The 13154-nt window shown below is 35.1% G+C and overlaps 4 protein-coding genes across 4 annotated transcripts; 2 read left to right on the forward strand and 2 right to left on the reverse strand.

Annotated features, from left to right (window-relative positions):
- Positions 1–474: 474 nt before the first annotated feature.
- LOC109156595 lies at positions 475–1737 on the reverse strand. Its single transcript, XM_019304448.1, has one exon. The coding sequence runs from the start codon at positions 1735–1737 to the stop codon at positions 475–477; it is 1263 nt and encodes a 420-aa protein (XP_019159993.1).
- A 43-nt stretch (positions 1738–1780) lies between these two features.
- Positions 1781–2641, reverse strand: LOC109156596. Its single transcript, XM_019304449.1, has one exon. It carries the CDS (start codon positions 2639–2641, stop codon positions 1781–1783), a length of 861 nt encoding a protein of 286 aa, XP_019159994.1.
- A 7583-nt stretch (positions 2642–10224) lies between these two features.
- Positions 10225–11994, forward strand: LOC109156597 (F-box/FBD/LRR-repeat protein At1g13570-like). The gene is made up of 4 exons (XM_019304450.1): positions 10225–10277; positions 10686–10751; positions 11233–11922; positions 11984–11994. Exons 3-4 carry the CDS (start codon positions 11235–11237, stop codon positions 11992–11994), a joined length of 699 nt encoding a protein of 232 aa, XP_019159995.1. The 5' UTR covers positions 10225–10277; positions 10686–10751; positions 11233–11234.
- Positions 11959–12711, forward strand: LOC109156583. Its single transcript, XM_019304435.1, has 2 exons — positions 11959–12304; positions 12401–12711. The coding sequence occupies exons 1-2, from the start codon at positions 12098–12100 to the stop codon at positions 12677–12679; spliced, it is 486 nt and encodes a 161-aa protein (XP_019159980.1). The 5' UTR covers positions 11959–12097; the 3' UTR covers positions 12680–12711.
- Positions 12712–13154: the final 443 nt, after the last annotated feature.

A 13154-nucleotide genomic window follows, 5' to 3' on the forward strand; every position in this document is an offset into this window, starting at 1 on the left:
TTTTAAAATAGTCTAAAAACAATAAATGTATTTTATTTTTTCAGTTCGGAACATGAACCGGCCATTCCAGTTTGCGATTTTAATAAACTCTAAATATCGCGTTTTGATTCTAAATTGTAATTGGAATATTTTGGTTTGGTTGCTATAGTATTGGTTGCTATAGTTTCTGTTTGGTTTGAACCAAATTATAGTAATAATTTGTTGGAGAAGAAAAAATAAATGAAATATTTATTTTAAGGGTAAATATGTCCATTTAACATTTTAGGGGAAAAAAGAGCTACTTAAATAATTCAGGGGGGAAAAGTGCTATAAGTATATAACTCAGGGTGAAAAAGTGACATTTTTCCAAAAAAAAAAACATAAATTAACTAAGTAACCTCTACATTAGACTTCAATTCAAGTTATATCTATGATTTGAGTCGACACCTATACATGAATAACTTTTTTTTTGAAAAATATATCTGCGATATAGTATTAAATGAACTGAATGATAGTGTCAGGAGGGACAAAGTCCCAATATATAGGTTGTTCCTGATCAAAAGCTAATGAAGCTAAAGTATGAGCATGTAAATTTAATGTTCGGGAGACATAACTTAATGAACAATGAATAAATAAAAACATAGTTGTCCTACACTGGTCCACAATGATCCCAACATAAGACAACATTGGTGTAGAGCCTAAGTATAGTGCACTCCACAATTCTGAACAATCCGTGAGAAGGTCCACCTTCTGAATATCTCGTTCCTTGAGCCATGATAGGGCCTCTTTGCAAGCCAACGCCTCCGCCATCACAGCTGAGAAGGCCCCGGATAACTTGCCACTTGTTGCGGCCATAAACATGTCGTGATGAGAAAGCAACACCGCCCCATATGTCACTTCCCCGGTGTTGTGCCTGTAACCTGCATTTATATAACACTTCGGTCGGCTGTCCCCTATTGTCGTTGACGTTGCAGCAAGCTCCGGCTCCCGAACACGCTGGTGAACCTGGCGGTAGAGACGCACGGCTGCTGCAGCACACCGGGTGACTTGTGCTGGTCGCGGAAGGGACTGCTCCCAAACAGCGGTGTTTCGGGCATTCCATATATTGTAGAGAATAGATACAGCTAGGCCACACTGATCCTCTGTTAAAGCATAAAAAATTCTCATAAGCCATGCCACCAAAGAATCTGTCACAATATTTATAACAGGTAACCCCGACATACCCCATACCATTTTCGAATAATCACACGTAATTAAGGCATGCATCACATTTTCATCAAATAATCCACACATTGGGCACACAGGTTCCAATTCAACTCTCTTCATAATTAAATTATTTGTGGTAGGGAGGATATCACATAAAGTTCGCCACAAAAAGGTCTTCCATTTGGGTGGTACTTTCATTTTCCATAATTTAACCCATTTATCAAAAGTTCCCGGGTTATGCTCATAATCACCAACAATCTGCCTATAAACATTCTTAACCGTGTAGATTCCTGTTGGCTCCTTTAACCAGAACCACGTGTCCTCATAGTCCGGGCTAACCGAAATCATAGAAATACGCGCCACATCCTCTGGGTCGTCAAATAAATCTGTTAAAATATGGGGGTCCCAGGCACTTCCCAACTCCTCAGGCATAATAGTTTTGACCAGTGGACTGGGATTATCTGGTAACCAGGGATGACCCCAGATCAATGTCGTTCTGCCATTACCAATTCTGCTACGCACACCTGAGCATACAATCCCATGTGCTGCCATTATACTTCTCAAACAATAACTCGGGCAGCTCCCTACTTTTGCATCAATAAAAGAAGTAGTGGGGTACTTTTGCATCAATAAAAGAAGTAGTGGGGTAATAACGTGCCTTATATATCCTTGCAGCCAAAGTAGTGGGATTTGTTAGGAGCCGCCATGCCTGCTTTCCTAACATAGCCAAATTAAATGCCCTTAAATCCTTAAAACTCAAGCCACCATATTTCTTGGGGATGCATAACTTATCCCACGCCTTCCAGTGTATACCTCTTTCTGTTCCACACCCCCACCAATATCTATTAATGATTCTCCCAATAGACATACACACAGTCTCAGGAAGCAAAAAAACACTCATGGAGAATATAGGCATAGATTGTGCTACACTTTTCAAGAGTATTTCCTTACCAGCCTGTGATAGCAATTTTTTGTTCCATGAACCAATCCTTTGCCTGATCTTGTCTTCCACATATGAAAAGACAACCCTTTTATTCCTCCCTACAAAAGACGGTAGCCCAAGATATTTTCCAAAATTCGTTGCCTGCTCCACCTCGAGACAAGCCGCCACTTCCATCCTTATTACCTCCTGAGTATTTCTGCTAAAACAAATACTAGATGTGTCAAAATTCACCATCTGGCCAGACAACTTCTCATATCGAATCAGGCACTGTTTGATTACACTAGCTTCCTGGATATTCGCCTTGAAAAATAAGAGACTATCATCTGCGAAAAACAGATGTGACATTGAGGGTGCTCCTCTAGCAACTCTACAACCATGTATAGCCCCCTCCATCTGTGCCTTCTGTAACAACATAGAGAGTCCCTCTGCACATATGATAAACAAATAGGGCGATAAAAGGATCTCCCTGCCTGAGTCCCCGTGTGGGTACCACCTGCCCCCCAGCAATGCCATTCACCATGATCGTGTATTTCACAGTCGTTACACACAACATGATTCAAAATATACACACAATAATTTACACACAATATGTACAAAATATGATTCAAAATACACACACAATAATTTTAAAATTCAACATTTATAGATAACAATTTTTAAAAGTTGAAAATATATACACAATATTTCATAAAATTTTAAATATACACACAACAATTCATAATTTACACAATAACTCATAAACTTATAAATATATACACAACTATTTCTAAAATTTCGAAATATACACAATAATAATTTATAAAATTCAAAATATAATAACAAATTCGAAATATAATTATAAAATTCAAAATATATAAAAAATAATTCAAAATATATATTAAAAAAAATTTCATAAAAATAAATATATATTACCGAACCCCGGCGAAGCGGCGAGACGACGTCCAGCTGTTGCGGCGAGGCAACGTCCGACGAAGCTTTTGCGGAGAGGCGACCTGACGCTGGGCTGTTGCGACGGCTGGCGTTCGTCGAGGGGGCTATGACGGGGGCGACGACGAAGTCGAGGGGCGACGAGAATGAGGTTTGTGACGACGATGTCGAGGGGCGTAGTAGTGGCGACGGCGGTGTGTGGCGTGCGAGTGTGGATGAAGGGTTGTGAGCGGTTAGGTTTTTTGTTAGAAATTAACGATCGGTAGGCTATTTAATATATATACGACGCCGGCTATATTGTTGCCGACTCGTATATCTTAAGTATTTATTTTATTAATTTTTTTATTAAAGTTACGACATCGGTTATACTCAGAAACGACGCCGTAACTTTAATAAAAAATTTAAAATTAATTCGATAACTATACGACGTCGGCTCATTTACGAGCCGGCATCGTATAGTTTCTAATTTCCTTTTTTTTTTTTTTAATTTCTTTACATATAACGTCGGTTTTTTGTTATAAGTTATAAGCGATGTTATATGTATTTATAAAAAAAATTATTTGAAATTTTTAACGTTGATTTTGTAAAGAACTGATGTTAAAAAGACGACGTTGTAATACATTTCTATAATAGTGCATCCCTTCTACCTCTACGCTCACGTCCCGTTAACTTCGATCATTAGCTCAATTTGTACCTCTAACCCTCATCCCTTCTTACATAGGCTTCCCAAACATTACACATGGACTCCAACATCCTCTTGACCTAATTAATGCTTGGGCTTCCACTCCTCAATCGCAATTGACTTTGGAGCGCAAGCTCATTACCCCATCAATATTCATAGTGATTTATATACTAATTAAGTAATGACTTTATGTTCTTGAAAATTTATTTTAATTTTTTTAAAACTCAATATTGGTGTTATTTTAAAGATTCCAATTATAACTTCGTGGAAGCCCAATTAATAACAAATCAACAGTAACATCTTGAATAGGTTAAATTAAGAATTTTTCGTTGAGTTAAGAAGCTATAATGGAACTTTTTTTTTTTTTTTTTTTTTTTTTTTTTTTTTTTTTTTGTAATTAAGGGCTTAACTTCACTATAAGCCGTATTTCACCTTAAAAAAATAAAAAATAAAAATCAAACATCTTTAGGAGTTCAACAGAAGCTTGGCCTCCGATCCTGGTACAATCTAGTATAAATATCTTCTTTGTCCACTTCGTACAACTGCACAAAATACATGTATATGCACAAATAATGGCATCTTTGATTGGGATTTATCAATTAATTAATAATGCCTTTGCTAGAAATGCCCTCTACTGGTGTTGGAAGCCCCTGTTGGGTTCTAGGTAATTAAATTCCATTTTCAAGTTTTCAAATTTTACGAATGAAAAAAGTTTAATTTTAGTTTTACTTATATAATATATATGATAAGATAGTCAGTTCATGTTTATTTATGTTATTATATACTCCGTAATTCATTATTCTTCCAAACATATCCCAACAAAAAAAAAAAAAAAAAACATAAATTAACTAAGTAACCTCAACATTAGGCTTCAATTCGAGTTATATATTCGAGTTATATCTATGATTTGAGTCGACAACTATACATGAATAACTTAATTAAGGTGATTTAATTTAGATTCTCACGCTATTTTGCAAGCTAGAACCACAATATGTACAAAATACAATTCAAAATATACACACAATAATTCTAAAATTCAACATTTATAGATAACAATTTCTAAAAGTTGAAAATATATACACAATATTTCATAAAATTCCAAATATACACACAACAATTCATAATTTACACAATAACTCATAAAATTATGAATATATACACAACTATTTCTAAAATTTCGAAATATACACAATAATAATTTATAAAATTCAAAAGATAATAACAAATTCGAACTATAATTATAAAATTCAAAATATATAAAAAATAATTCAAAATAAATATTAAAAAAATGATTTTATAAAAATAAATATATATATACCGTACCCCGGCGAAGCGGCGAGATGACGTCCAGCTGTTGCGGCGAGCTATGGCGGCGAGGCGACATCCAGCGAAGCTTTTGCAGAGAGGCTACCCGATGCTGGCATGTTGCGGTGGCTGGTGTTCGTCGAGAGGGCTACGGCGAGCTGAGGGCGACGAGAATGAGGTTTGTGACGGCGGTGTCAAGGGGCGTAGCAGTGGCGACGGCGGTGTGTGGCGTGCGAGTGTGGAGGAAGGGTTGTGAGCTGTTAGGTTTTTTTTTGTAAGAAATTAACGATTTGTAGGCTATTTAATATATATACGACGCCGGCTATATTGTTGCCGACTCGTATATCTTAAATATTTATTTTTTTAATTTTTTTATTAAAGTTACGACGTCGGTTATATTCAGAACCGACGCCGTAACTTTAATAAAAAATTTAAAATTAATTCGATATTTATACGGATGAGCCGACATCGTATAGTTTGTATTTTTTTTTAATTTCGTTACATATAACGTCGGTTTTTTGTTATAACCGATGTTATATGTATTTATAAAAAAAAATGAAAATTATTTTAAATTTTTAACGTCGATTTTGTAAAGAACCGATATTAAAAAGGGCGATGTTGTAATACATTTCTATAGTAGTGCATCCCTTCAGCCTCTACGCTCTCGTCCCGTTAACTTTGATCATTAGCTCAATTTGCACCTTTAACCCTCATCCCTTCTTACATAGGCTTCACAAACATTACACATGGACTCCAACATCCTCTTGACCTAATTAAAGCTTGGGCTTCCACTCCTCAATTCCAATTGACTTTGGACCTCAAGCTCATTCCCCCATCAATATTCATAGTGATTTATATATTAAAGTAATGACTTTTATGTTCCTGAAAATTTATTTTAATTTTTTTAAAACTCAATATTGGTGTTATTTTAAATATTCCAATTAGAGCTTTTAATGACGTGGAAGCCCAATTAATAACAAATCAGCAGTAACATCTTGAATAGGCTAAATTAAGAATTTTTCGTCGAGTTAAGAAGCTATAATGGAACTTTTTTTTTTTTTTTTTTTTTTTTTTTTTTGTAATTAAGGGCTTAACTTCACTATAATGCGTATTTCACCTTTTTAAAAAAATTTAAAAAATCAATAATTTTGACATTTATTTTGAGGACACAACTGGAAATTATGAAATTTCCGACCACTTGAAAGTGATCTTAAATCAAGTTGAAAGCAAAAAAGTGGTCGGAAATAGCAACAAAGATTTTTCGGGATATCAAAAGTGATCGGAACAAGGCTTTCGACTTGATTTAAGATCACTTTCAGGTGGTCGAAAATTCCATAATTTCCAGTAGTGGGAATTGGAACTCTTTAATTCTGGGGTTTTACATTCGTGCTTCGTAGGAAGAAATATTGGAGTACTAGCATACAAATACCCCTCTCACGTATATAACAATCATATTACTAAAATTTTATATTGTAATTTATGATTAGATATTATTATTATTATTATTATTATTATTATTATTATTATTATTATTATTATTATTTTAAATTTATAATATTGTAAATGCAATTAATTTCAAAGGGACGAAATTATATGCGTAATTTAATTTGGTATTTGAGTTATTAATGTTATGGCAAAATTAGTTCCTAGTACGACCTATATATAAATTTTAATTATTAAATATTCAAAAATTTTGATGTACTAAAAAATTCAATTTTTTTGTTTGGATATTTTTGTTTAGCTGTTTTATATGGTAATAGTAGCTCTTCTGCTCAATTTATTATTAATAAGTTATGATTAATAGTGATTATTTTATCTAGGTTTGGTTCTAACAAATGATGAAAAAAAAACTGAGTAAATTTCAATTTTGGTCCTGTGACTATAGGGGTTCTGTTAATTGCAGTCTACGACTTTTAAAAATGTTAATTTAGTACCTTGACTATGCAATTTTTATTAATTTTGGTCACTCTAGTCAAATTGCCGTCAAAACTCGTCGGAAAATTTTAATAGTTAAAATAATAATAACACATGGTAGTGATCTTGCATAATTAATTATAAAGTGTAAGCTAATTATTTGGGATGAGGCACCTATGATGCATCAGCATTGCTTTGAAAGATTGGATCGAACAATGAGAGATTTGTTGAGGTTTGCAAATTTATTGAGTTCAGGTATGACTTTTGGAGGGAAGATAGTAGTTCTTGGTGATGATTTTCGACAAATCTTGCATGTGATCCCAAAGGGGACAAGATAAGATATTGTTGGGGCAAGCATCAACTCTTCTTATTTGTAGAGTAGTTATAAGGTTCTAAGATTGACTAAGAAGTTAAGACTACATACATTAGGAGATGCTGATTGTCGTGCATGGGTTGAGAATTTTGCAAAGTGGGGAGCTGCTATAGGTGATGGTGAGCTTAGTGTAGAAAATGATGTGCGTGCTTGCAGACATAGAAATTGCAAAATATAATTTGTTAAAACCTTAGTTGATCCAATTGAAGCAATAGTTAAGAGCACATTCCCTATGTTTTCTACGGGTGATTGTGATATGGATCGGAGTATCTGAATGGTTGAGATATATTGGCACTAACACTAGTGGTAGTAAATGAAATCAATGACTAAATGAGTAATTTGAATATGGTGGATGGTAGAATATATTTTAGCTCTGACGTTGTTTGCCAGTCTAACATATGTACATATACATTTGCTGAGTTACACACTCCGAAATTCCTCAACGGATTGCGATGCTCAGGGATTCCTAACCATTCTCTTGCTCTTAAAGTTAGATCCCCACTGGTGTTGTTGCGAAATATTGATCACTTTTTTGTGTTGTGTAATGGAACGAGAATGGTTATTACTCGGCTGGCCGATCATGTTGTTGAAGCTAAGATACTATCTGGGAAAAGTGTGGGTATACGGGTGTTGGTTCCTAGATTGTCAATGACACCGTCAGATTCTTGGTTGCCATTCAAGTTTGAAAAAGACAATTTTCTCTAATGTTATCTTATGCAATGTCAATAAATAAGAGTTGAGGACAGAGTCTGCCTAATGTTGGGTTACTTTTAAAGAAACTTGTTTTTGTACATCGACAACTTTATGTGGCTCTATCTAGAGTAAGCAACCCCAATGGTCTTAAAGTAGTTATTTTAGACGAGAATGGAGATTATTCTTCTTCAACGTGAAATATTGTATACAAGAAGGTTTTTAAGAATTTGTAACTTTAATATATAAATTGGAAGTGCTATTATTGTAGTGTTAATTGGTTATTTTACAAGAATTGTTGGAAACAATGAGAGCTTAGGTGTTGGCAATAATAGGGATGGCAACGGGGCGGGGCGGGGGCGGGGAATGGGGTCCCCGTCCCCGTCCCCGTCCCCGAAATGTCCCCCCATTCCCCGTCCCCGCCCCGTTCCCCGGCGGGGATGGGGAATTATTCCCCATCCCCGTCCCCGCGGGGATTTTTCGGGGACGGGGAATCCCCGCCCCGTTTTGATTCATGCTTACTTTTTTTTTTTTTTTTTTTTTTTAAAAACACACATAATATAATATGCATTCTTAACAAAACTAGAGAAACACAGTTTTGTTAAGGAAAAATCTTAAATCGCAAAGATGAAAAAAAAAAAAAAATCATCTACTAATACCATGAGAATATGCAGAGATAGAGAATGAAGAATATAATACATTGATGTTCAATAATAATTTAAACAAATAAACATAGCCTATTTATACAAGATATATGTACGGTATTACGGTAACAATGAACATAAAATGTATGTACCTAAACTAGAATACTAATTACATGAAAATTCAAGAATATGATTAAATATATACAAGAGAGATATTAATTTATATATAATATTAATATTATTAGTCAGGGATTCGGGGACGGGGCGGGGATCGGGGTCGGGGCCGGGGCGGGGAATGCCCTCCCCGTCCCCGTCCCCGTCCCCGGCGGGGATTGGAAAATTCCCCCCATCCCCGCCCCCGTTCCCCGAAATAAATTCCCGAACCCATCCCCGTCGGGGCGGGGAACGGTTTTCCCCATCGGGGGCGGGTTCAATTGCCATCCCTAGGCAATAATAATGTATATATGCTCCCATAAATATCATTATTCAACTTAAATGACAATTCTTATTTTAAGAGTTAATTCTACTATAGGTGGTCCCTTGTCTTTGGCGACAATTTCAAATTTAATTAGTCCACATTAGTCATTTTACATCCCAGACTATTATTTTTTGGGAAAAGAGTCAAATTAAGTCCCCTAAGTCATTCGGATAGTGCAATTACGTCCCCTAAGTAAAAAAAGTTCCATTCAGATCCTCTAAACATGTAAAATAGTTCAATTGAGTCCAAAATTACCTGTATATCAGGTTAATTCATCCCCAGCTTGACACATGTAGCCTTTAAAATATTTTTTATTTTTATTCTTTAAAAAATTATTTATTATTAAATTATTAAAAATTAAAAAAAAAATTTAAAAAATTCAGCCACTGTCTGTAAGGCGCCGAACAGCCACGACTGTCAACATGAGGTATAGATTTGGACCTCGTCCTGCGAGGACAGCCGGTGGCTGCCTCCTTCACGAACAACCGTTTGAGGTCCAGATCTGGAACTCATGTTGACAATCGTGGCTGTCCTCGTCGAACAGCCGGTGGCTGAATTTTTTTTTTAATTTTTAATAATTTAATAATAAAATTTTTTTTTTTTAAGAATAAAAATAAAAAAATATTTTAAAGGCGACACGTGTCAAGATGGGGGATGAATTAACTTGCTATACAGGTAAATTTGGATTTAATTGAACTATTTTACAGGTTTAGGGAATTTGAATGAAACTTTTTTTATTTAGGGGATCTAATTGCATTATCCGAATGACTTAAGAGGCCAATTTGACACTTTTTCCTTATTTTTTTAGACATTTTTAGTCATTCTCATGACTTTTCCTATTTGTAATAAGGACATTTTTGTCTTTATATATTATTCTTTTGTTATTTTTCCAGTTTCACCCAATTTAATTGATTTAGAATTTCATTAAAATGATTGAAAAATATGATTACTCAAAATCAGAGGTTACCTAAAATATGATTACTAAACAATAGTTTTTTATAATGTAATATAATAATATAATTTTAATATTTGAAATATTTAGTCGGTGCGCATTATAGTGCAATTAAAACCGTAAAATTAATTTTTACCCACGACACCACTTGGAGGCGGTGGAGTTTTGGAAGACATTATTACGGGGTGTTTGGTTGGGAGGAAGGAATTAGGAAGGAAAGTAATTGTAATTCGGTGGAAAAAGAATAATGTAGGAATAATATAGAAATTTAAATTACATTGTTTGGTAGGGAAGAATAGAATTATTGGGGGTGAGAAGGAAAAAGTTGTATAAAGACTAAAATGTTCTTGTAAAATAATAATAATAACAATCAACAAGGATATTTTTGTCATTTCTTACACTTTTTCCTTTCCCAAAAGCATTCAATTGCAATTTATTGGGTTATCCCATGAATTACAATTCAACAAAAGGAGGAAATTGCAATTCCATGGAATTACAATTCTCTTCAACCAACCACTGTAATTGAAGCTTTCAGTGAATTACAATTAAATTACATCCAACCAAACACCCCTTAAGGGATTATATTGATAAAATAGCGACATTCCGTCGAATCGGACCTGCCTTGTGCTCCGTCGAAGATCCGACCGTCTCCGTTTAGGTGTTTCCAGCATTATTCGTATTTAGTAGCGTTAATACAAGCTATTCTTGTGTTTATTTTCTTTGCTGTTACTAAAAATTTCCAGCTTTTTGTTTACTTCAGCTTCAATTTGATCTTCCTTAAAAACCCTTTGTTTAGAAATACTCTAACCCTGAGACTGAGAGGTTGGCCCTAATTAACCAGTTTTTATTTGGTTATTTTCCACCATGTAGAAGGGAGAAGCTAGTGATATAGTTCAATTCACTATGTTTTATTCTTTTTCCATTTTGTATATATTTGCTTTGAGCTTGAATGGTGATGGTGAATATGGGTTTTGAACTTTTGATGTAGTAGTATTCATTGGATTCCATAGTTTGCAGATATAAATGTCACTGTCATTATATTATGATATTATCAAATGGTTAACTTTTCAAGGTTAAGTATTATTGTAAACTGTTCTTTTAAAATTGGATTTTCTAATGCTGGTTTCTCCTTTTATTAGGAATGGATATCTCAGGAAATAGCAAACGGAGGGCCATGGATGATCAACTTCTTAACTTGCCAACGGATGTTTTAAACTGCATCCTAGATCACTTGCCTGTTCGAGATGCAGCAAGAACAAGTATTTTGTCTAGAAAATGGAGATACATATGGGCTGGTCATCCAAATCTTGTACTTGATCCCCAGGATATAGTCACTGTCACCAAAAATGATTTTGTTGGAATAGGCAATCGAATTCTCTTACAGCATATTGGGCCCATTCTAACTTTTCATGTCAACCTTTCAGATGTACACATGTCACAGTACCCAAACATTGATCCATGGATACTATACTTGTCAAGTCATGGATTGAGGCAACTTACAGTGAAGAATTCCAGTCGTGATCTCTATGCACTTCCCTCTTATGTATTCTTGTGTCAAGAACTTACGTATCTGTATCTGTCTAACTGTATCTTCAAACAACCATGTGGTACTATAAGAATCTTTCAAAATCTTAAGGAGCTTTTTTTGTCTCAAGTTGCTTTCAAGCCAGAGGTTTCTGCTTCTATCTTTGCTGCATCAAAGCTTGAACGTTTGTGGTTACAAAGCTGCAGTGGTATGGATCACTTGAACTTTGATGGCTGTTCACCATCACTTTCCTCCTTGTTACTTTGCAATAATCTTAAACTGAGTTGTTTTATGAACTGCAAAAGTATTACATTTGCATGTCTTTTATCACCATTGGAAGTTAAATCTTTTGGCCCTGGTGAGAGGATCAATTTAGCAAGCTTGTTTGAACACTGGCCTCTAATTTCAAAGCTATTTCTGGATGGATACCTTCTCGAGGTACAATCTCTTTTAAGATTTCAATTCTTATTTCCCGAACAATGTGTTTAGGTTGCATTATCATTTTTCTCTGTGCTGGTAAGCTATTGGCTGCAGGCTCTATTATGAGTGCACTTCCAGTTAAAATCAACTACTTGAGGGATCTTACACTATTTCAAATTAACTTTACCGATCTGGTACAAATCTCCAGCATCCTTTGCTTGCTTCACAGCTCTCCTAGGGTGCATAGCCTTGAAATTTTGACGAACGTGAGAAACTAATGGTCTACTTACATTTATTTATTTATTTCTACTCTACTCTCACTGTTGTTGTTTGAACTTATTTTAGTTTTGTTGTATGTATAGGTTGCAAGAGCGACTGCTGACAACAACCTCGTTTTACAGTATTTGCAAGAGCGTAGCTGCATGAGCAAGGAGATTAACAGTTTGCGGGCTTTGAAGATGAAATATTTCCAGGGGTCAAGAGCTCAAATGCTTTTTGTAAAGCTAATACTTGCGTGCTGCCCGGCTTTAGAAAGGGTTAGTTTTGTGGACAAGAAAGTAGAGGCATCGGAGGTCTGTAATATTTTGAAAGAGTTAGTGGTATTCCCTCGAGCTTCAAGGAAAGCACAAATCATATTCTGAATTTGTGACAAAAATTATTTGGTTAAAGTTTTCAGCTTCGGAGTTTTGAAATTATGTTGGATTAGTTCCATCCCATGTATAAAGTTCCTTATTTTCTTCAAAGAATAACTCTACGGACTTCCTAGCTTCCCCTTTCAGTACACCACATTGTCCTCTGCTGAATGATCCTAATAATTACTCTTGTATTGATAATCGTTCTGTTATGTTCTCGGCAAAAAGCTCTCGTCAATGGGCGAGAAGCTGGGGTTTGTGAAGAGGCAGACTTGGCTATGGTGTATGGAAGGAAGGAAGAATGAAAGTTGCAAAGTAGGGGGGTTGGGAATATAATGTGAAGATAGAAGGAGTTTCTGGAGTCTCCGGCTCCTTAATTTCTTAAACTTCAATGCTTGATTTATTCACTCTCTAAGAGCAGAATATTGTCTTCCTAAAATAAACTCACATAATTCAAAAGGAAGGCAGAATATTGTCTTCCTAA

The sequence above is a fragment of the Ipomoea nil genome, unplaced genomic scaffold (genome assembly GCF_001879475.1).
Source record: "Ipomoea nil cultivar Tokyo-kokei standard unplaced genomic scaffold, Asagao_1.1 scaffold2742, whole genome shotgun sequence".
Taxonomy (NCBI): domain Eukaryota; kingdom Viridiplantae; phylum Streptophyta; class Magnoliopsida; order Solanales; family Convolvulaceae; genus Ipomoea; species Ipomoea nil.

What these genes read in the sequence shown, in the direction of transcription:
- LOC109156595 (XM_019304448.1), bottom strand. Translation starts at nt 1,737, where the DNA reads ATGGCAGCACATGGGATTGTATGCTCAGGTGTGCGTAGCAGAATTGGT.
- LOC109156596 (XM_019304449.1), bottom strand. Translation starts at nt 2,641, where the DNA reads ATGGCATTGCTGGGGGGCAGGTGGTACCCACACGGGGACTCAGGCAGG.
- LOC109156597 (XM_019304450.1), top strand. Translation starts at nt 11,235, where the DNA reads ATGGATATCTCAGGAAATAGCAAACGGAGGGCCATGGATGATCAACTT.
- LOC109156583 (XM_019304435.1), top strand. Translation starts at nt 12,098, where the DNA reads ATGTGTTTAGGTTGCATTATCATTTTTCTCTGTGCTGGTAAGCTATTG. An exon ending in GCCTTGAAATTTTGACGAAC is followed by an intron (nt 12,305 to 12,400) that starts GTGAGAAACTAA and finishes TTGTATGTATAG; the next exon opens with GTTGCAAGAGCGACTGCTGA.